Source organism: Bradysia coprophila (genome assembly GCF_014529535.1).
Source record: "Bradysia coprophila strain Holo2 chromosome X unlocalized genomic scaffold, BU_Bcop_v1 contig_130, whole genome shotgun sequence".
Taxonomy (NCBI): Eukaryota; Metazoa; Arthropoda; class Insecta; order Diptera; family Sciaridae; genus Bradysia; species Bradysia coprophila.
In genome coordinates this window covers 65,427-90,288 of record NW_023503296.1, presented here as the reverse complement: position 1 = coordinate 90,288, position 24,862 = coordinate 65,427, and the positions used below count along the sequence as shown (strand labels likewise).

The window sequence follows — 24,862 nt, the reverse complement described above, 5'->3', positions numbered from 1 at the left end:
TGAAACTCATAAAACATACTTGAAACATAAACATACAAAACTCATTTTATTGTCTCATCTATCAGTAAATTAAGTACATCCTTCTTACGTTTCTACGAATTATTGAAAGTTAATCGGTAATGTCTAAAATCCTTATATTAAAGTAGAAAACACTCAGACAATATAACAATAATTATTATCATGAGTACAAATTCACTGTGCAAAAATATTAGGTACGAGAGTGTCCTTTCCTTCCACTAAACATTTAATACTGACTTTGGCTTATAGGCACTTTCTCTAAGTAAATCATCCAATTGATCCTCACGATAATATACGACAAAATCGATCGGCTTTAGTCCTTCAAAAATTGCACAAACGCTCGGCTTTAAATTGTAGTAAAACAATGGTTGTTGGCGGGCCGCAAATTCGTTTGTCAACGATTCAACCACTTTGGCTGCGGTAAAATCGGCTCCGTAGATGTGGGAACAATCGATGACAACCGGTAGATTCTGTCGGAGTGATTGTTTCAATACTAAATTGCGAACGTAATCGACTGATGGGAATATGAGACATCTGTCGGGCGTTATTATCAGATACTTTGTGCCGCTAACGGTGACCAGTGTCTCGATGGAGATTTTCGGACGAGCCGCATGGTACAGTATAAACGCCATATTGATGCCAATGCCGACAAGGATTCCGATTTCCAAACGAAGTACCAAACAGCTGATAAATGCTCCCAGGCCAGGAACAAGATCCGTTTCTAATTTAAAAAAAAAATTAAATTAATTTGATGCAACGACAAGTATGACCACAAATCTCACATACTTTTACTACGCCACATTGGCTTAAGTACTTTGACTTCAACCATAAAAACGACGGCAGCAATTATGATAGCAGCAAGAGTTGACTTCGGAATGAATGCAAAGTACGGCGTGAAAAACAGAAGCGCGAATATAACTAAAAGCCCTGCAAAAGTCAATCGTCAACGATCGCACAATTTTCAATTTTTTGTTCTTTAATAATCGAACCTGTGTACAATCCGCCTAGGGGTGTTCGCACACCACTAGCATTGTTCACAGCTCCTCGACTCAATGATCCGGTGATTGGAAAACCTTGGAAAAATGAGTTGACGATATTCGATGTACCGATTGCAATTAGTTCCTGAAATGAGAAGAATTCAGAGATTCAGAAATTGTTAATCCTAAGACACCTATCATGCTGAGCCAAAAAAAAAAAATCATGCCAACGAATTGCCTAATCCTCATTTACCTGCGTTGCGTCGACAGACTTTCCATTGGAAAATGCCTTACAGATGGCTATGCTTTCCATCAACGCTATCAACGGTACAACAATCAATCCAGATCCCATGCTCGATATCATATCCGAAAACGTTTCGTCCGAATCCGGTTGCATGGTAAACGGTGGCAACTGGACACTGGGCAAACCGGGCGGTATTTCCCCAATCAGTTTGAATGGCGTCATTTTAGCATTCTTGAATGAGTATCCAACAACACCACACACAATGACCAAAATCGCATTCCTGGATGTTCCGATGAGCCAAAATGTTTTGTTTAAAATTCGTTGAGATTTGGTTTTTTGGTCGTCTTCTTGTGGACCGATTTTAATTGAAGCTAAAATCTGCAAATATTCGAAGAAAAATAAGTTAATTTCCGCAAGAGTCAATGGTTCATCCAATTTGTCTCCCCACCTTCATACTAAGCAAAACGGCTATGCACACTACTCCCAAAACGGTGTCCCATGCTCTTAAATTGTGAATATCCTGGAAAATTGACTTCCATATATCTAGGAATGTTGCACCCTTTGCACTAATGCCTAGTATGTCTTTGACTTGAGACGTAACAATAATCAATGCCACGGCTGACGTAAAGCCCGAAGCAACTGGTCCCGAAACAAAGTCCACAAGAAAACCAAGCCCGAAAATTCCCATCAGCAATTCGATGATGCCAGCTACAAAACTCAACAGTACCGCTTTCTGCCAACTTCCACCAGTTGACTGAAACGTTAACAATGATGCAATGGCCGTTGGACCCATTGGTATGTCTTTGCAGCTACCCAGAATAATATAAATGAAACAACCGATAAAGGAACTGTACAAGCCATACTGTGAAAAAGAAAATTATTTAAATTGAAAGTGCTCATTGTGTTGGCCGTGTGAAAAACTCACTGCAACCGGAACACCAGCAATTCCTGCATAAGCTAATGCCTGAGGAATTACGGTTAGGCCGACTGTGATACCGGCTACTAGATCACCCACAGCATCATCTGCACTGTATTGTGGTAACCATCGTAAAATTGGTAGACGTTTGTACAATAACTTTTTTGTCAGGGTACTCTTTGCCTTTCGTCGCGTCCAGTCTTTGAAATTGTTAAATGTGAAACGTTTTAATGGTTGATCATCGTCCGAGGTTACTGCAATTAGCAAAAAAAAAAAGGAAAAAGGGGTTAAAAATAAGAGACTCTCTTTGGCATAGATAAAATATAGAAATTGAAATACGAACAGGGTCACATTACAAAATTATATCAGGTTTTCTCGCTACCTGATTCTTTGAGCAATTTTACTGTATGATACTGATACTGTTTTTATGACCACAACTTCCGCAATTTTGCGAAACCGACTTTTTTTTGTTATTAATTAATGAAATTGCATGAAAGTTTGCATAACAATCTGTTTGGATTGTTTTTCAAAAACGACACCGATTATATCAGTAGGTATAATATTGACTGACAATAGAACACATTAATCTCCCAACCATTGCCAAGGTCGACTCAATTTTCATCGTCATAATCATTTTCGATAGAGAAAAACGAATGTTTTTGCTGGATTTAATCAACTGTAACCCACAGATCGTAAAGATATTGTAAGTGATATGAAAACTGAGTGAAATGATTCGATGAGCAGGAAAAATCTTTTCAATTTAACTTGATGTATAGCCGAGAAATCACGAGAGATAAAGTTAAAGAGTCGCGTTTTGATACGAACATTTTTGAACCTGATCCGAGACAGAGGCCGTTAATAATCATGCATTTTCATGCTGATGATTAATATTTTTTGATGTGTTTTTAGTGGTGTTTGTAGCCCGAGTCGAAGACAAGGTTTGTAATAAATCAATAAATCTTTTCACTCTTTTGACTAAAGTATAGTGAAAATGAAAGGCGAAGTGGTCATATTTCAGCACTCGATAGACAATTATTTTTTTCTTCATAACAACAGCACTGTTAACGGGCTTTACGCCTAACTAACTAAATAAGACATTACTAACGAACTAGACTCAGATATTATGGACACAGAATTCATGGTATGAAGTCACCCATAACATACGTCATTCAACTGTGTACTATTAGATGGAAACTCTAAGCACTCCAAATACCCAAATTATAAAGCTTGAGTTTGCTTACGAACTCAGTAGCACTGAGCCAATCTGTCCGTTCTGTCCAACGATAGCAGGGTTAAACGTCGTTTCAGAGTGTCTTCACGAGTAAAATGTACTACGTAATAGGTTGAAGTTTGTAATTTTCACTTGTGTGGTCGCAGCATCTCTCTCTCTATCAGCTCGGCCTTCGAGGACAACACTCTTCAAAACAAAATCTCAGAACCAGAACCGTAATCACCATTTTCATTTTTTCATCCCTAGGTATGTAAATGACTATTTCATCCGTTTAATCTGTTGTCAGTCGAAGTTTTTACTTCAAAGCTGTGAGGTGTCCCGGTGTCCCGGACACTAAAATAAGTCATCAGTCTTCAAAAAAAAACTTTTCCATCCGTTTACTTCAACCACGCCCCCAATTCTATTATCCAAACACATCTGTCAAGTAAACGGAGACAAAACTGTATGAAAACGGAATCCCCTAAGACAGCTTAAATGCACCTCTACACTAAACGTGAAAGTCCATGCAATTGAAATAATTTTAATATTAAAATGTATTGCTATCGTCGGGTCTGACATTTTACATTATTTGAGGAATAAATTGAGCAAACTAACTAAGAACATGTTTATGTCATTTATCATTTAACCTTTCTTCTCTTTAGCATAATGACGTTTCAGTGCAAGCTCCCAGTATACAACCTGGCATGTTTAATTCATTACTACTTGTTGATTAAATAATAAAGCAATCATTTGGTCTATTAACAATGCTAAATATGCTTATTATACCGGTAAGTTGAGAGTGTTATTTGCAATTAAAATAGCAAAACTTTTAATAAATGCATTGCATCAAAATGTAAAATAGCTAAACTTATGTTTATTGATATAACGGCTGAATGACAAGCAATTATTCCAGTACGAAATCCAAGCAAATGTTACGTTATCCTCTTAAACAAAGACATTGTTACACAGCGATACGAAGAAAATTCAAATTGTAAACATATCAATGATTATCAACGAAAATCCCGGTGTAGATAGAGAAGTTCGCTACTTTCTTAACGTCAACAACTAGTCATCTGTTATGGACACCGAATGTAAATAAGCGATAAGCTCTGTCTAAAAGTTCTCGTATGTAACAAAACGAATGTTATTTGAAAACAACATTTTCGATCAAAGGTCTGTCGTGCCAGACACGATTGGCGTTTGATTTAAAAAAAAATCCTTTTTCGAATTTCATCCGTCATGTCTTCAATGTGACATCCAATTTATTTTTCTACGATGATACACTAGATCTACACTCCTGTAAGGGGCATATTAACAATCACTCATAAATAAAAGTCGTGGAGCATACGTTTTTAAGAGAATGGTATCCTGTGAAAACTGATCGTGGCACTGATATACACTTACACAGGCTTTGATTAGTAAAGACAGAAATTGGTTACTTACAGATATATTCGTTTGATCCTTTTAATCCACCATGGGGCTCGTCTTCTTTCGGGTTTGATATATTCAAGGAGGAACATTTTAGAGCTTCGTTTATGTAAGCACCATCTGATGCTGTGTCGGTTTTCATTTTGTTCTAAGTTAAGGTACTCAGAAATCAATAAAATTCGTCCGTTGTAAACTGAAATAGAACACAAAAATCGGTTACGTCCTGTTGTTTAAATCATCGTCGCATGTCTTAGAATCGAATAAATCGGATAGAAAGTCTTTCTGTGACCTACAGAATTCCTTCAAATCAAAATTAAAACTTCGTTTCTAACTAATAAGTATCCAAACCGAACATTCAACGCGTAACAATTATATTAATCAAAATCATTTTACCAGTTGAAATTGAAATTGAAATTGTTACGGTGGAACATACAAAACCCATAACCAATGTACTAAAGTGCACTATGTCTGTGTAGTAGCATTGGCAAATGAATAATTTATATTGCAAGTAACGGTTATGAAACGATAAGATTCGTGTTAAACCGAATGATAGAATTTTAAAAAAAAATGCAAATGACCTTTTCGGCAAACAACAATATTAGAAATGAAGTGAATCAATTACAAAGTCCATTGGCATTACAAGCATTTCTGTTCAACCTGTTAAATCATCAAAAATTTGAAGAAAAACAAAATAGAAAAAACGCTTTACAACATCACCTTTTGTGTAGGTTGGAGACAATACATCGACACAGTGATAATAAAACTCGGCGAATGAATATGTATCGTATGTATCGCAGAGGAGGTGCAAAATAGCACCTCAAATTGTGGAAATATAATATAGTACATTACCTATCACAATGGCACTTCTTGTGTGAATTTGCCGAGCGAGGCGTAGCCGAGCTTTTTTTAACCAAAAAACGTGAGATAAAGCTAACTTCACTTCACGATGCTAATAATTTACCTCAAGTTTTTGAGTAGTTTGGGGCTTGCAGCTTCGCCTCGAATCCATTCATTGGTAAGTAATGTGCTAAAAACATTCCAGCGAAAGCAGTCTACATTTTATTAATGGTAAAAAGTCTACTTCTTACGTGTAAGATGGAATCCTTTTTTTTATGGTATTGGGTCACCACAAATTCTTAAAAGTAATGATGAAACTACTTCGCACATAATGTCGAATTAAGTTACATTGTGCACAAGACGTTTTCTTAAAGTCACCTGCGGATTCTATTTCTAATTTCCCATCTTGTGAGCGAAACTAACACTAAACCAGCAACGTTAAAACCAATAGTTGCATTTACTTTAGTTTGCCAAGGGATTCAAATAGTTGAGTTGAATGTCTCGTCTGTTACGACTTCCAGTGAACTCCTGGCATCTGCGATAGATTGGCTTCTAATGCCTCTTCGTATGTCTGCCTAACGTCTTAGAATATAGATGTTTCCATAATTCCAACTGAATGGGGCGCTACTGACTGTAACGTAATCGTTACAATAATCAGCGAAAAGCAAAACAAAACTAATCACGTGCAATTATCAATTTTAATTGATGGTGTGACAATGTTATCGATAGCGATGAGTTCTTATATAATTATGCAGCTGCAATTTGTTAATTAACAAGACATGGTACACATGTAAAAATGTATTTTAATTGTCGTTAACACTAATTCCTATAATTTTCTGTGAAATTAAATATGATACCTAATTATCAATCAAAGTCATTGCGTTGTAATAGCGTGCCCAAAATCGTTTTGTTAAAAATTTTGTTTCTAAAAATGGTTTTTTTTTCTAATTCAAAACTTCTTGCTAAAAGAACCGACTTAAAACAAACATAATACGATATTGATTTCAGTGTTTTCTTGATTATAGGTAGATCATCATTATGTATACATTACGGCATGTTTGTTTTAATGTTAAAAATTTTCAACCGACAAAAAAAACCTCACAACATTACGATACGATATTCCGATATGATTATAATTTTGATGTAACTATACTCGATGGATGGTAATCGTTGAACTTTTATCGTAAGACACATCAAAGTCAAGGAATTTCAAGCGGTTTTCGAGCGCGTGCAAAAATTTGAATTTGAATTTATTGAAGCAAATAGCAATTTAATTCGATGAAAACAACAAAATCGGCTTTTTTTATGTTTGGTACAGGATCTCGTCGACATGCAGGCTAATCAACATATTATTGACAATTCATTTCGAATAAGAAGTAAGAGAAACAAAAAATAAATTGAGAAACAATCTCATGGTTAAAATTTGTTGATTTTTAACAAAATAATTAATTTTTAACAATATTTGCTTTGTATAATTTGATGTCTAGTTGCAAAGGAAATTAGCATCTTGGCTTCAGTAAACGAGTCTTCGAACTTCATTCATCTTTGTAATATCCTGTTTATCTAAGACTGTAAGCTCAAGCCGGGAATTTCAGACTTTATTCCGCATTGAGGAAGCTAAAACAATACGTTCTGTTCTCGTATTTTTCTCATTAACGTTTCCCACCATATATCGCAGCTTAACTGATATATTGACATGAAAAATACCATTTTCTGTTGTTGATAAACATCAGTAGTTGTAGAATGAAAAAAAAATCTTTCGCTCTTATCTACCGGCTGTAGAATTGATAATTAGAAGTCAATTGATCGTTTAACTGAATATATTAACCATTGCGATCGCGTCAACACACGTATATATATATATGTAACCAAAAAAAAATTGATGGATGAACATATTAAACAAGACTCGACCGTAATTAAAATTGAGTTTGCCAGCAATTTCTCTCAATGAACGTGAACACATAACTACATAATTTGGCGAATGACTTGCAAATAGTAATTTGAAATAATATTTTTTTGCAATTTTAATTTAATTGTTGGGTTACATAGCTACATCTGGAATGAATTAATCACGTGAACTTTCTTTAACTTGTTTATTTTTTTGCGTTTTAAATCGTCAACCAACACGGTAAGTTTTCAATAATATTTTTGTTTTTAAGCATTGACTGACAATCCTAACACTTAGTCGAGAAATTGTTTGAACTCGTTTTAAGCTTGCGTTCAATTGTAAATTGTGAATATATTTAGGTTTCATCTGTGGAAATCGTGAAAACGATGAGAAGAGAAAACATAGCTAGGGAGGAAACGTTGAAACGTCTAGTATTCGTGCTAAGTTTATTGGTACGAGACGAGGCCGAAAGCTGCATTTACCTTGCATTTCGATTGTCTGACGATCTCTATCTGATAACAGTTCAGGTGGAAAAGTTTCTGTTGTCCATGTGGTGACAAGAGTTTCTCTGTACAACTGTCACCTTTTTTTTATTTGGAAAATGATGAAATAAATTGAAGTGTTTGTTTCTTGGTTAAAAACGGTGATTCACGTCACGCACACGCACGGATGAAATACTACGTGTTCACTTCGGGGAGAAATAAGAAATTGGAAACTTTCGCTCTTGTTAAAATTTCTTGGCACGTAAAATCCAATTTTCACAACGGTGTTGCATAAAATACAAAATCTCTCTTTACATTTCCAGACATATTTAACTTGACTTAACTTATATTTTCTTAGTGCACTAATCATTAGCTGGTTATTCTATTCTACACACATGTCAGCTACATGATGTAACACATCATCTGAATGGTTATCTAATCCAAATAAGTAAAATTGAAATTTACCAAAATATTTAGTTTTATATAGTAGTAGTGCATCAATCACTCGAACTTGAAGTAGAAATATGTATTTATCTTCTGCCAACCAATTGTTATTCGAACTAGCGTTTTAACCCATCGGATAATAAATACTTATTTGGCTGGGGTTCGATTGGAAAATGCCATAGATGTTAGAAAATGTGGTGATTTATGAAACAGAAGTAATAAACACCTTTCGAGATAAATAAATTGAATTACATCTCAAGGCGTTTTTAATTTCATATTTGCAGTTCAACCGGAAAAATTAATGCCATAAACAGCATGTCGAAAAAGTGTAATACAATCAAAACAACGAAATATCATTTTACCTTGTAAAACTTGCATCAAATGCACTTTATCTACAACGACAATTATTAAACAATTTTTTTTTCTTTGCGTTTATTTCGAATTTAATAGTTGTTTGTTTAGATGTGCTCGTAGTTCCATTCATTCTTACATCTCAACAAAAAAAGTCATTCCATCTAAAGAGACAAAAAACATTCTTTTAACTCGTGGTTTCCAATTATATGCATTCCTAAACGAACTTATCAAAGTTTGTTCAGGAAAATTGTTGCAGTTTTTTTTTCGTATTTAAATAATTAAATATTCACTAGGAACGAATCAGAGATGGTTTCGATATGATAAATTACTACAAATCAAATAATATGGTCCGATTCATTAGAGTTGAAACTCGTGTGTTGGAAGGTCATTTATTCCTAAACGTGTTTTATTTAAATAAAAAGCTCACTTCAACTTTTGAAGCACATGTGTAGTAAAAATACGTGTAGTTATATAGCTCTTTATTGTTCCAAAAATAGGGGCTATATGTAGGTATGATAACAGTGATAAGTAGACTTGTAGCATTCAAATTCTCATAAAACTCCTATAGCGGTAACTTCTTTAATAGAATGGTAGTTTCTATTCCCCAGTGATAACAATTTCGGGAATTAATATTCCCCCGGAATCATGGTATATCACGATGATACAGCGACGTGGTGCAAGTCCTCACACACAGAAAACTTGAAGAAAACGATCCATCAGAACAGTCGGAGCGTTTGCTGCGACTGAGCCCCGTACGAACCCATTTATCTATTGCGTACGTGACCCTAGTGCGTCTGTTACCCTAGAAATTACGCAGAGCGCAATTACGAAGCCCCATACGACGTTCCTTTCAAATGTAACAAATATTAGTATTGGCCTTAGTCCAAGGACCCATTTTTTTTTTCAACAACATTCTATTTGGCCTTTGATTACCTTTCAAATGTAACAAAAATTACGAAAAACGGATGAAATTAACTCGAGTTCTATGTAAAATACACATAGGGCCCTAGTAGCGGCCTTAGTCCAAGGACCCAAATTTATTTTTTTTAATAACATTCCATTCGGTGTTCGACTACCTTTTAAATGAAACAAAAATTAGGAAAAACGGTTCAAATTTACTCGAGTTATATGCAAAATACAAATAGGGCCGAGTAGCCTTTCACTTCTAAGGCCCTAACTCTAGGTCCACTCACCCGATTTTAAAAAACTTTTTTTTCCTGGATTGATATTGGGGGGATTGGTATTGATGTGTCATTTACATCATTTATTTTGCCATAGATATCACGAAAAGGCCTTAAATCACTTAGGTGGCCCTAACCCACGAAGGGCCGACCCGAATATGCCCATCTTCGAACTTAGCCTCACTATTTCGACTATGTTTCAGATTTTTGAAATCAGATTTGATTTACTCAAGATAGCGACGTCACAGACAGATGAACATAGGCAAACACTTTGCCCTTACTGTCTGCTTCGAATTCCATCAATTACACACGGCATCGTAATCCTATGAGCCCCTTTGTACTTCGTACGGGGCTAAAAATTTGTAGGATCAAACAACACGAACATACGAGCTTTTGGCTTTTCCGTTTTCCCCTTTGCCTACGATCCGCAAACGTTCTGCCTAGCGCATGACCGTCTGTTGTTTTTAATAATAAACTTTTCAATCAGTTGTAGACCACAGGAATCATGATTCCTCAGGAATTACGATTCCCTAGAAATTATGATTCCACAGAAATTACGTTTCTCCAAGAACTATGATTCCCCAGGAAGTACGACTTGAGTGGATTTGAATGGACGGGAATGCGTTGTAACGCAAGTATACTGAACTTTTACATTTTTCTTGTGCAATTTTACCTTTCGATGACAAAAGCTTTGGAAAACCTACTACCCGTTTCTAATATGCAACTGAAAAACTTGATTTGTATACTTGCATAATACTTGTCGTCATAATTATTTTAAAGCGCGCGAGTCTTACACTTTGATACGTAAATCATGTTTTAATCGAGAGAAGAAGAAAGAAAAAAAATCTAATAGAAGCATTTGATAGTATAGTTTATAACATGTAATTTATCTCATTCGACCATAAACTTGATCTTCTCTTTGGGTTCTTGTTATTTTTATTAATACTGTATGCCGTGTTGTACGCGTGTAGTATTACTATATATTTACTGAGGTGTCGTTGAAGTGTACTCGATTGTCTTTTTATGGAATTTCATGTTATAAATATTCATTCGATATGTAGATAATTAGTGTATGAAGTAGTTGGGTTTTCTTAGACACGCGATTGAATAATTTATACTGTGAATGGTACAATAAGTTGAAAAATTCACAAAATCTGATTCCACGACGTTAGTGTTTTTGGGTAATTATCAACCACATTTTACGTATCAAATTGAGAAGCATGAAGAAGAAGAATGATACAGCATGATTTTCCAGCTGAATATAAAATTTATATGTTTTATCGATAATTTATCACTTCGTCTTCGTCATGACTCCCAATTAAATCAAGTTTGTTGAATTATATTATTGTTCTGCAAAAATTACCATAATTATTTTTTTCTCTCTCTGGTATATCTGATCATCGATTTATTACACAATAAATGGCTTAAGCTGAGGTTGAAGCATGCTAATTTTGGCATAATCTTTGTTGAATTGCTATCAGTTTTTGTTAACTTAATTTTTTTTTCTATCACATGATCGAATAAACGAACATTCTTTTCAAATTATTAAATTTTGAAAATTTGAATAGTTAATTATGCAACCGATTTGCGTATGTAGGTAGCTTGTTGAACTTAAAATTCTTTAAAATTTGTCAACAAATGATGGACAACACATCGTCGATCGAATGCAAAATTATCAAGATAAACAGGTGCATTACTGTCGAGTTTCGAATGAAAAATAAAGAGTTTCCACTGAGTTTCGTAAAAAGAAAACCGAAACTCCGAGGGAGATTAGAAATGTGTTTCCATTTAAGGATAAATTGAAAAAAGACGGAAAGGCACATATATAGGCAAAGTCATTTTGGTTGGATCTGCTGTGTGTTGGATTATTGAAGGGGTTGATTGGAAGATACTGGAAGATACTGATTACTTCCAATTAAGATGAAAATCGCTACAAAGTTTTTCCCACATTAAACGGTTTAAAAATGAAGCTACACATGCCGTAAGCACAGCAAACATTGGCTTGGCCAATGGTGTAAGATTAGCCTTATAAAAAATAGAAATAGAAAATAAACATGAAAAAAATTTCCCTTTGTTTTTACTTTTGAACTACTTCACGCGGGTGGCTCTTAATTATAATAAAGGTGGCTTGTTACTGACCTTTTTACCCTAGTCGTTAAAAATATACAATGTCCACAGTCGTTAAATTTGTATTTTATTTTTTTGTTAACCTCCTCAAGATTCCAATTATCAAATCAATCTTGTTTCTTCACACCACGAACCACGAGTACAGAGAAACTTCAACCAGTAGGTACCTTCAATCTCAATTTTTTTTAATCAATTTGCAAATTCACAGAAATGATTTATTTTTAAGGACTCTGACTCCACAACAATACTTTAGCGAATGAAAATGAAATCGAATTCATCTGAGATTCTGGAAATTTTCTTAAATAAATAAAAAAAAAATTGAATGTGCACAACCTGCCAAATCCTAAGAATGCACAAAAAACATTTTTTTCCTTCACATGTACCAGATAACCAGATTCAGAACTGTTTAAACAGCTGTTCGGAAATATTATTTACCTGCACCAATTTGTTAAAATAATTGAAATTTCTCTAACAGTCTGATGATCTGATAATATTTTATTTAAAAGCGTCGTCGTCACAAAGATTCAAATGTTTTTTCTTTGGAATGTTTGAAATTCCAAATTTTCAGTCTTTCGATTAAACAGAAAATGAAGTTCAACTACACGAGTTATTTCGTTTGTGCACTGTAAATTATGATATGCTCGGAGTACTCACAATTTTGCTTGTGTTCCCAAAACTACCAATGTAATCACTGTGAGACATACAGTCTACACAAAGTAATTAATGTATACTGCCAGCCCGCCTTTTAAATACTTATAATAAAATGAACGACTAAGATTTGAGTCGGAAAACCGTTGTTATATATTTTCAAACAGACTGATTTAAAAAGAAAATCGAGATAATGGACATTTGACGAGAAGTTATCAGCGCAATCTCTTAATGCATGTGAATTTTGATTATTTTAATTAAAATTGTATTTTGCCAGGGAACAATAAACGGTTTATCGTTACATCTTTATACAAATAAGCAAATGACATCTTTTATCTTATCTAAATTGGCATTAGCTGACTCTATTGCCTGTTTTCAAGAAAAATAGTGGAAAATATAATTAACTTCTAATGATCAACAGTACAACAGTCAACATTGTGGTTGGTATTATAGTAAAAAAACAAAGCCTTTCGGGAACTTCTAGGAAAAGAACACGATTGTACGATGTTATTGTATTTTATCGATTTCATTATTTTATACACAGAAGACAATTGCGTGTCATGTGATTTTATTGACAATAATCTCTCGCTCACAGAATTGAACTCGTCAAATTTCTCCCAATAAATTTTGTTCATTTTTTTTACTGCAGTTACTGCACGCAATATCGTGAGGCAACAGCTGACTAACAATCTAGTTGGAGATGGAAAATTTTCAGAAAGATTCTCTCTAAAAAAAAAACGTTTCCATGGAAAATTACTGTAAATTTCCGAAGGTATTCACTGTTTCGTAAACATTATTACACAAAAACAAAAACATTTAGGAAACTCTGTGATCAGAATATGTCGTACATGTTTCTAAACTTGTTGCAGTATTTTAGAATCTGCTTCAAAGCAGCTGCTTGTTTAATTGAGTTATATGAATGAGTTGACGATTACCAATCAAATGAACATTTTGAGTACGTGCATTAATGTTGAAATGTGAGTAGATGTTTTAGTACATAAAGTGACCGCCCGGTAAAGGAATACAATGTTATATCAAAGGAAAAACTGCTTCTTGCTGGTTTTTAGATCCGAAACGCAGGTGAGGTCAACAATCAGATACGATTTAATTTCACATTTCTCATAACATTCTCAGTCGTTAAGAAAATTGAGCCTTACTGATGAACATTACAAAATTTTCGACTAACATCTCTACGTATGATTCTGCTGAAAAAAACAATCGACTTGTTTGAGCTATAGAGCCTGGAACCAGCTCAAGTCGAGATATAAAGGGAAGTACCGTTCACCTCTGTTAGTTCGTCATTTTTCTGTGGTTAAACGAATTGAGACATGTTAAATGACCAAACAAAACGCTATCAATTGTTCGTCTAAAATATAATCTTCTGTCCGCAAATGCTATTTTTAAAGCAGATTGTGGGAATTGTTCTCGTCACTCATATCAGCGATGGCACTGCCGTCGAGTCGGTCTTTTAAGATACGAAATTTAAAAAGCAAATTCACTTGCTTGGAAATTTAAATTTTCGATCCATGAAAATATTGTTCATGTGAAGTGACAGAAGACCGACTTGCCGAAAGCGTCAATCTTTGACGGTCCTGTGAAGTAGTGCTCAAATCTATAATCTATTCTTCACTAAAGGTGGCCACACAGTCATCCGTTTTTATTGCCTCCGTGTACGTGACAGTTGTCATTTCAAACAATGTGCTCTCATGTATGAAATGCCAGTGGCGACACTGTAGATAAGTACGGACGTAATGGTTTATCCAGTGCAAAGGGCATTAATTATCCAAAGGGCCATTAAAATCTGCGGAAATCCCTGCAGTCCGAGAATCACCGGGTTGTTCAAGACCAGACGGAAAAAAAACCTAACGGAATGACGTTAATTCCTTGGGCGAGAGGCAAATCAGCACTATGGGATTTCACATGTCGTGACACTTTCGCACAATCACGGCAGAGTAAAAGTAAACCTGGCAGGAGCGGTTCATTATTGAAACGTCAAATGAGGGACCTAATACACTGTTTGAAAATGAACTCAAATGAACACTGACATAAGTTGAAAAATTTTATTCGCAAAAAATATAGGGCTACTAGATTATTCAGGTCCCTAGTCAAACAAGCGCTCCTGCCTGGGTTACTTTTACTCTGCCGTGGCACAATCGTATTTGAACAAAACGTCACAACAAGCGGATCATGCAGCGAATCAAGCAGAAACAAAGAAAATTGACCACTACAGTGACCTAGCAGATCATTTTATTTTAATTCCTGTCGTCACTGAAACGTCTGGAGTGTTTGGTGATATTGGTTTGAGATTCATCAAACAAATTGGCACCAAAATTGCAGAGGTCACAAATGAGTAACGTTCAACGTCATATCTTATACAACGTTTAAGTGTAGCCATACAAAAAGGTAATGCGGCGTCAATCATGGGAACAATACCTCCATCCAAGAATTTGAAGGAATTATTTTATTTATAAAAACAATTATGTAAATTATTACTTAAAAAAAAAATCCAACTGTCGTTGAACATGGAGGCAAAACGGATGACGGTGAATTCAGAATTAACTTAAAATACTTGAAATAAAAATGGAATGAAACATAAATTTGTAATTTTAACAGACGTAATTGGTAGCAGACCCTGCATGTTTATATTGTTTATTGTCATTTGACTATGGAGAAATCGTAAAATTGAAGAAAAATAGTGGGTAAAAGTAAAAATTTGTCGAAGTATGTTCCAGGGCAAAACAGAGTTGTTTCCTAAATTGACTTGTTGCGCTTATTATTTTTTTTACTTATTCTGTCGACAAGCCAAAGTTCCCCTTTCGTTGTTAGTTTCAAACAATTCAATTTATTCGTTTTACCTTTAATATTGTGAAGACAAATGAAGGGTACAGTTGCAGTATAATCCAATTGTTTCGTTTGCAATTTTGTCAAATAATTTTAAATCATTTTTTTGTCGGTCAGTATCAAAAACTTGAAACTCTACTGCAATTTCTTTGGTTGTTTAAAAATAAATTTCACACAGGAGATGCCTCACAAAAAAATACGTTTTTAAAACTTAAAAAAAAGAACAATCAAAAATAAACGACACCGGCGTTGTATTATACTGAAAATATTTTTGCGAAATCAATTTTAAACTTGCGAGCACGCCGTTTTATTTACAACTGAAGTATAAAAGAACGTTAAAGCTTTTTTGATTGAATGAAACCACATCACATACCGATCGATTTTAAAACGAAAACTAAATAGTGGGGAGAAATCTGGTACATAATAAACAATAAACATCAATATGGCATGTAAATGTGCCAAATTTTTACAATAAGTTCTCTAAATCGAAAAAAAAGAGAGTACAACTTTACATACACATTATACATAGTGGTTGTTATTGTATGATGTCGGCATTTATCCCATTTGTATACCTACCTACAGAACAATTAACGGTTAATAACCGTCTTGTTGTGACTAAGTGAGGTATACACATTTCAAGAATTTGGAAATTTTGTAAATTATTTTGTCATTTTATGTTACATATGCCGCCTACGCATATAACACATATAAGGATGCGTCCCTACAGTAGGTAAGTTAAGAGAAGGTAGAAAATAGTGTGCAAAATTTACATCTTTTTCTAACTCATTTGGGATAGATGAAGATACTCGAGATGAAACATAATTTGTTAGCCTTACGATGGACATGCCATAACATGTCGTTGCAATATTTTGTTACAAGAAAGAAATTTATGCAAACGTTGTTACAGAATCTGTCTGCTTTTGTCTGTAGGGATTTTGTGGAAATTTACTCAGGGCCTGTTTTTACAGAAATATTATTTTTTTGATATTCTTGAATTTTCCTGACATTTAGAAACCTCTGAGAAGAAATTTTTAAGAAAATTCGACAAAATCAAGAAATTCACGATAATTTAAAGAGATTTTTTTTGTTAAAAACAGGCCCTGCAATCGTTTACGATACCTAGCAAAAATTTGTTTTTACTATTTTCCACGTAAAAATAATTGCATTTCATCGTGCATCAGTTTAGGTTCTCCAGTGGGTTTTTTCCTGTAAAATGCTGTTTGAATATGGAAAATTCTAGTGACGTCAGTTCGATCGCTCGTTATGTATATTAAATGTTAATCAAACGACGATATTACATTCAAATTCTTTGAAAATAGATTTCAACGATTTCTGCGCAAATTTATTCGAAGGTTGACTTCACTGTACGCACGCAATTCGTGCAAAGTGTTTTAGGCCCATCCACAGTATCAGAATTGATGTATACCTTAAATGTTCAAATTAAAATCAAAATTCCTGACGGCCTGATATTCGATGAAAAATCTTTGAAAGTTTTACAAATCCTGCGAAAATAACTATTTCGATATTGTTGCAATATTATCTTTAATAGACAGTTGAGGTCGCACTTTGCATGTTCCTGCGTCCCTTTCATTTTGAGGTTCCACTACAGTCGAATCTTCGATATTCATAAGCAGTTACGTACTTTATAAATACGTTGTACCAATGTACCATTACTAGGGTAGGCCGTACTTTACCTTTGATTTTTGGAAACATACCTCACACGGTTTTATATGCCACGTAAATCAGGAAAAAAAGATCACAAGTTTTGGTTGTGAAGCCATGGTTGAGGATAGTAACTCACTTACGCAGATCGAACGGCGAATAGAGATCTCTTTAAGCTATTAACTCATATGCCAGTGTTAACTCATTAAAATGACATGCCAGAGAAATCATTTGCCATTATATGCAACCACGAAAATCAAAAATCCGTTTCGGACGATAATATATTTACTCGGCGTTTTCTTTTCGGCAAAATGACAAAGGTCTTTAGTCGGCAAAACGATTTCCAATTTCTTATAGCGATCGTAGTATTTATAGTAGTTCATTAAATGAATGGTGTGTGTATACGAGGCAACGAAACAACTTCAAGACAATATTGAATGTAGTTCCAAAATAGCAATTAAGCCGAACTACTTCAGTTAATTAAGCTCAACCACATGACATGGTAATAATCGACGGCGATAAACACATCCATTTTAATAAAAATAACAATACCAATAAATTCTCACATCTCATCAGAATATTATACTCCAATATAGTAGAAGAAGATACCGAAGTGAACGAGAACATACACAGCATACACACAAATTCTTCTTTTTTTTCGTCCAAGACTTAATTCGGAATAATGGATTTTTAACAATATTCCATGTTCAATTAAATCAAAATGTATGTACACAAATCAACTTATTTACCGAATAGTAAACAATCTAAATAAAAACATTTTAATTGAACGACGCATTAGAATTAGAATTTGGATGCCATTACTGATTAACCATCAAATTAACCCCTAATGTAAAATCATAATTTAATGGTCATTCGTAGCGTCCTGAAACATTGATTGAAACATTTAAATTTAATTATTTTCAAGTCTGCATAGGTAGGTGAATTGGATTGTTCGTACCGTACCTCTAAAATGGGTGTTAGGGAATCTTGCGCCGCGTCATTCACAATAGCCCATAAAGTGACATCTTCCTTTTACAAAATGTGTCAAAATGTGAATTATTGTGAATGACGCGGCGCGAGATTCCTAGCAACTGAGGCAATTCTTTTAACTTTGTATAGGGCTCGGAGGTCTCTACCACACTGAACGACAAGATGCGAATTATCATTCAAAAAATTTACTTAGTGTGTCCCTGCCGCGAGGATGTGATGAATATACGTAAAATCATCATAGTATGTTCCTGCGCATATAATAAAAGAACTGATCAGACCTCCACAACTGTATACACAGCCTTATCAGTAAGGTATGGTCAGTTAAAAGATCGTCACAATAGTTTTTTCGTATCAAAGCAATTCTCATGATTTTCACTTTTTCAGCTAATTCTCCGAATCTGTCATCTTGTAAGGAATAGACGGCAGTCTATGACTAATGCTTTCTCTAATAAAAAAAGATGGTCAGAAAATGAAGCAAAAGATTTGAGTTGAGTCTCTTGAAAATACTTATAAAATGAAAGCAAAATAAAATGATCGAGTCTGGTTTTCGACAATTGAATTTCAATTGTCAAAAACCAGAGTCGATCATTTTATTTTGCTTTTACCTTATCAATATTGAAGTATTAGTTTCCACAATTGCACTGGCGATATACTTTCCGGGTGTGAAAGGTTGGCAGCAGAGCGGAGCAGCAGTTATTATTTCCATATTTTATACGCCAGCACTGTACAACTAAACTATTATGTTGTCAAGATTGGTATCTTCCTAGGTGTTGAATTTCTGTCATTGTGGAGAAAAGAATAGAGCTACGAATCCACTAAGTAGATAGTAGTTTCACACATGACCATATCAGCGTTTTAATGTTAATGTTTTTAATGTTTCCTGAATCGGAACATTAATCTTCTATCATTCCATTTCGTTTTGTTCATGTCCATTTGACAAAATCATCCGTTCTATTTACCCAATTTCAACTTTCATTTTACCCACTTTTTGTAAGACTCAGAAACAGTTGCATTCGATTGAGGTTTTGATACCACAAGATTGCTTTTAATCGATTAGTCAGACATTGCTACTGAGCTGAATGTTTGTAGAAACTGTTATCTGTTTGTTGTTCCTACGATTTACACATGAATCAATCCATTGCAATTTTTCTCTTAAACGGTGCGTTATACATCTTAATCATAAAATTTTCCATCTGTCATTTCTACGTGGAAAATCCCGAATAAAACTGCCATTGAATGTGACATTTTACATGCTGGCGGGGCGAAAACGTTCTTTTCATCGAATTTAATGAACTTTCGATAATTCTTTACAAAACTCGGGATAAAAGTTACGTTTTCGTGAGTTTTTTGACATCGACTTCGTCACCTATTTCCCACGTCGTTTGGGAAAAACGTTGTTCCTAACTAATGCTAAAAGGCTATTTTAGCGAATTAGATTCCAGGATTCGCCTCCGGCTCGAGCTGGAAACCTCTCATTCGCTAAAAATGCACTTTAGTATACATAAGGAAAATAACTATCTCCTAACGCATGCTAAAATGCTTTTTTAGCGAATGAGAGGTTTCCAGCTCGAGCCGGAGGCGAGTGCTGAATCGAATTCGCTAAAAAAGCATTTTAGCATAAGTTAGGAACAACGTTTTTCAACACTAGTTACGAAAATAACTATTTCAGCACTCAAAAAAAAGGGAAAAGCACATCAGATGAAAGTTAGGGATATAATGACTGTGTGTTTGTTCCCTAGCATTATAGAAATTCTACCACCAAGATCGCATACCAAACGAACAAAACATTCCAAAACAATGCACTTTTGATGTTTTCTTCTAACGCACAATACACCATCATCATACAAAATACGAAGAGATCAATTAATAAATTTTACCATTAAAAACTTGTTGTATAGTGGCAGCACGTGATTCTGAGATATAAAGTCTGTGAAGCGCAATAAATGAAAAATGGCATTTCAGCTTGTATTTCAGTCACATGACAAAATGTGTGTATATAATATTCGTTATATATATGCAACTGGAATGTTAAGTTCAAGCAACAAAAAATCCTTGCGGTGTACATAAGCTTACACGTTTATCGAAGAAAGTTCATATTATCGAGCTGTTGGTATGTAATGAAACATTTTTGTTGTGGGATATACCCGATATACCTTATATGCATCAAGTCAATTAATTAATTTATTAAATGACAAATTGAATATAATGGAGAGGATAGAGAAATTGCGTGAACTTATTTATATGAGCGAACGTAAAGTTTTTATGTCGTCATCATTCAACTACGGCTAAGAAAAACTGCTTTAGAAATTTTTCTTTTTAAAAATTTCCCATGTTCCACAACATTCACATGTGTTTCTCATCGAGTTTCCTTAAATCTAGTACTTCGAAATCAACATTCGCGATATCTTCGTAGAAACAGAAAAGATTTTCTAAGATTAAGATTAACAAATAAGGGAAACAGTCAAGTATTCTCCTGTTTCAATGTCTCTACATCTATCGCAATCTAGCGAATCTTTGAAATCTATTGATTTTAGGTGGTGATTCGATGAGCAGTTAGGCTTTTAATATTTTTCCTACTTAGAGAGAGAAGGCATTTGGAAAATTTCGGATTGGTGGCGATAAAAGAAATTGAATGTCTAGTTATACAAGTATCTCTCCGATTCTTCTTCGTTTTAAAAGAGTAGGCAGTTGAAAGCGAGTCTGGAATACCAGGTTCTGAACCACATAGCGGGATATCTGAAGGTTTTCTTGCAAGCTTGTCCGCTTCGCTACCTCTTCGATACTGCTGTGGCCACGAGCCCAAATTAGTGTGACCTAGCTTTTCTTATACTCAGTCTACTAATCTAGTGCATTCCAGCCTAAAAGCCAAAATGGACTTTCAATTTATTTGGTAGCAGCTTGGCTATCAACACGACAGAGTAATATACCTGCAAGAGCACTTATTTTGGCTAGGGACCTGAATTACGTAGTAGCCTTATCTTTTGCGGAGTGAAATTGTAAATATTTTGCCCTTCGGCTTAAGATCACAATTACCAACTCGTCAAAATAAACATTTCACTCTCCGAGCTGATGCATAATGTTAGTCTTACCACACAGAGCCATATAAAATCAATTTTGTCAGTGCTCATTTGACTTCATTTTCATACAGTGTCTCAGGCTTGATTTCTAATTACCAAAAAAGTACTCCGTGCGAGAGACAAAATTAGGTTTTTTTTCAATTTTTGCTTTGTTTACTTGACAGCTCACTCTCAATTCAATTCAATTTTGTATCTCATACGGAGTACGTTTTTGGTAAGTGTAAGTCAAGCCCTAGGTCCCATATTTGACATCCAAGAAGAAATTTAAGTTAATTATCTCCTATATCGCAAAGTTTTAGTAACAATGTCATGAGAATATTGGAGAATATTGTATTATCAACAAATTATTGAGTGAACATTGGAACTGACCCAAGTTCGTACATGGATGTACGGTTTTTCTACCTTTATCAAGGTGAAAACTTTAACAACTATCCGAATGAAAATTCTCTGGAAGTAAAAACGGTTATCTGTGTGTTGTCGACCTTTTTAAATTTTCACTCGTTTTCGAGGTGGCCTCTAACGGAAAAATATGAAACTTTTTGTTCAAAAGTGACCAAAGTGACAGTCAGAAATGTCAAATCGGCCACTCATTTCTGTCACATTTGACACATAATCTTCATTGACAGTGATATCCACATGTGCTCATACCGTTTACTGAAGAAGGGATAAACTGCTTGTAAGAGTAAGATACATCAGGATTTTGCCACTAGCTGCTGCTCAAAGACAAAAAGAAAATGAAACGATTAAGTGATGAGCGAGCCAAAATATTCTTCGAGAAATTAGCAAAATAGTAAGTTGACGAAGTTAGTATGTTGATTTGTATGTTGTAATTTGTGTACACTTTCAGCATAGGGACCAATGCGAAACAGTTGATAGATCGACCGGATGGTACATACTGTTTTCGGGAGAGCAACAACAAAGTGTATTATGCATCAGAAAAGATAATAAAATTGGCCGAAAATCTAACGCCCAAACAGTTGGTTTGCGTCGGTACGTGTATGGGCAAATTTTCCAAAACAGACAAATTCAAATTCAGCATAACAGCCCTAAACTACCTGGCACCGTACGCTCAATACAAAATTTGGGTAAAATCGTCCTGCGAACAACAGTTCCTCTATGGCAATCACATTCCGAAATCTGGATTGGGTCGAATCACCGAAAACACACCAAAGTACCAGGGAGTTGTGGTGTATTCCATGAACGATCTTCCGTTGGGATTCGGTGTAGCTGCACGGTCGACGGCTGACTGTAAAATGGCCGATCCACTGGCGACTGTATGCTTTCATCAGAGCGATATCGGGGAGTATATTAGAAGTGAAGATACGTTGTTTTCGACGATAATGTAATCGAATTTTACAATTATTTTGGAAATTAAAACGGAAACATTTTGAATAGGACTTGACGTTGATATTTTATTGCACCACACTGCGCAGCATAGCTGTATACCGAACATACTATCCCAATGTCAATCAGTCAGTCGTTCCAAATTAATTTATCAATTCTCTTAAAAAACTGTGAATGAATTTTTTGCCTACAATTTCAGCAAGTTTTCAGCCTGGAATTCCATTTTCGTGAGAACGTTTACAACCGAATTTTTGTTTTACAGACCCTTCCGACCCTAAGTAGAAGAAGGGACGAAAGAATGATTTATCGAGAGAAAAGCACACAGACTTTCTCGTTGTAAACAGCCCTACGAAAGTAATTCTTCCTCGCTAATACAAAACATTCGACTTCAATTGTTCAGAAAGCTCTCGTCGCCTATTTTTGTCATCGTTACTTTACGGTATCTGTTATTCGATTCCTGACGTCTTCTAAACCTTTTCAATTTTTCCAAACAAAATGCTCTTTTGTAAGTCAACGTTTTTGAAAACTTAAAGAAAATCACTTGTAGCCTCTTACCGCGCTTCCTTACGCACCTTGAAGTGCTATGAACTTTTAGTAAAATGATTGTACCAATAGACCACTTTATCCAATAATCATCAGGATAGCACCGTAAGAATGGACGTTTTTCTGTATCTCCAATAACCTCCAATAACAGGCACAAAATAGTACATTTTGTTACGAGTGGTGGAAAACTGAAATGAGACGAAACCACAACACCATTAATATAGAAATCACTCTGCACTGTAGAGTCTACAGCCATTTCAACAACAAAGGATGCACACTTGATCGCGGCCGGAAAAATATTTATGAATAGTTATTTGTGTACCTGTTTTGGACGATTGATTTTAGGCAATTTCGCGGATTGTAGGCCGAACGAAGTGAGGCTTACAAGCGAAAGTGCCTTAAATCAACCGTCCCAAACAGGTGCACATGTGAGTTTTCATGCAGAGGGCCGGAAACCCGAGAAAATTCGAAAAATTGCCCTCATTTTCGGCCCCGAAGCATGAAATAGTACATTGAATGACAAGGGGCGAAAGTAAAAAAATTCAACCGTGTGCGAGAGTTGATGCCCGCGCCGAAGGCAAGGGCCTCAATCGCACAGGTTGAATTTTTTTATTTTTGCCCCGAGTCGTTCATACTATTTTTTTTTATACCAACATCGAAAGTTGATACGTATCGCAAACATCAGAACAAATTGTTGAAATATGAAGGCATTTAGCCAGAAAATGCGGGGGTCCAGGGGGCGGCAGCCCCCTGGTATATCAAAAATTTAATTATTTAGCCATCACAACAACAACACACACAAAAATTAACAAATAACTAACAAATCATTCAGCAACAAAAAGTATCAACTTCGTATGTTAATTTCAATAAGAGCACTGGCGCACGCTTTATTTCAATTTTGATCGCAGTACACTTATTGACAAGAGTCGACTATTACATTATGTAGTCGACTTTCGCATTATGTATATTGACTTTCGCTTTATGTATTCTTTCTTTCTCCCCGCTCAAACACATAACTTGCATTTTTTTACTTTCGCCCCGGATTTCGAGGGCGAAAGTATCAACTTTCGATGTTGGTATCAAAAAAAATCCATTTTCGGCCGGAGAGAGCGTCCGAGAAAGTACTTTTCATGCTTCGGGGCCGAAAATGAGGGCAATTTTTCGAATTTTCTCGGGTTTCTGGCCCTCTGCATGAAAACTTACATGTGCACCTGTTTTGGACGGTTGATTTAAGGCACTTTCGCTTGTAAGCCTCACTTCGTTCGGCCTACAATCCGCGAAATCGCCTAAAATCAATCGTCCAAAACAGGTACACAAATAACCATTCTTGGCCGCAAATACCTCTCTCTGAGAAGTACTGAAAAATTGAACTTTTCGATCTTAGAATGCGTGTCGAAATCCGTCGAATTTCAGTCTTCAAGCACAAAAAAAGATTTTTTAACGGTAATTCGGCCTCTTATTTTGTATGGAGCAGTGGCCTGTGCCAACATTAAAAAAGTGAAAATTCGGTGAGAATTTTGGACTACTGCGTCGTGTAGGCCCTGTAGGCCTCTTAAGTGTCCACTCCACTCAACAAAAAGTACTCCGTGAGAGAGCGAGCAGTCAAATAAACAAAGGAAAAATTGAAAATATTCAATTTTGTCTCTCACAC

The 24,862-nt window shown here is 35.2% G+C and overlaps 2 protein-coding genes across 4 annotated transcripts; one reads left to right on the top strand and one right to left on the bottom strand.

Annotated features, from left to right (window-relative positions):
• Positions 1–15,936, bottom strand: LOC119067951 (sodium-independent sulfate anion transporter). Of its 3 annotated transcripts, none has more exons than XM_037171271.1 (8): positions 15,610–15,936; positions 4,809–4,986; positions 2,165–2,409; positions 1,688–2,101; positions 1,249–1,617; positions 1,008–1,140; positions 805–945; positions 1–739 (listed from the first exon to the last, which is right to left on the bottom strand). In XM_037171271.1, exons 2-8 carry the CDS (start codon positions 4,933–4,935, stop codon positions 237–239), a joined length of 1,932 nt encoding a protein of 643 aa, XP_037027166.1. In that variant the 5' UTR covers positions 4,936–4,986; positions 15,610–15,936; the 3' UTR covers positions 1–236. The 3 variants fall into 3 exon arrangements, with proteins under 3 accessions (XP_037027166.1, XP_037027167.1, XP_037027168.1); XM_037171272.1 differs by lacking the exon at positions 15,610–15,936 and adding an exon at positions 12,761–12,848; XM_037171273.1 differs by lacking the exon at positions 15,610–15,936 and adding an exon at positions 5,187–5,261.
• Positions 15,937–21,925: 5,989 nt separating this feature from the next.
• On the top strand, positions 21,926–22,744 carry LOC119067955 (60S ribosome subunit biogenesis protein NIP7 homolog). Its single transcript, XM_037171279.1, has 2 exons — positions 21,926–22,114; positions 22,172–22,744. The coding sequence occupies exons 1-2, from the start codon at positions 22,059–22,061 to the stop codon at positions 22,668–22,670; spliced, it is 555 nt and encodes a 184-aa protein (XP_037027174.1). The 5' UTR covers positions 21,926–22,058; the 3' UTR covers positions 22,671–22,744.
• The last annotated feature ends 2,118 nt before the right edge of the window (positions 22,745–24,862 follow it).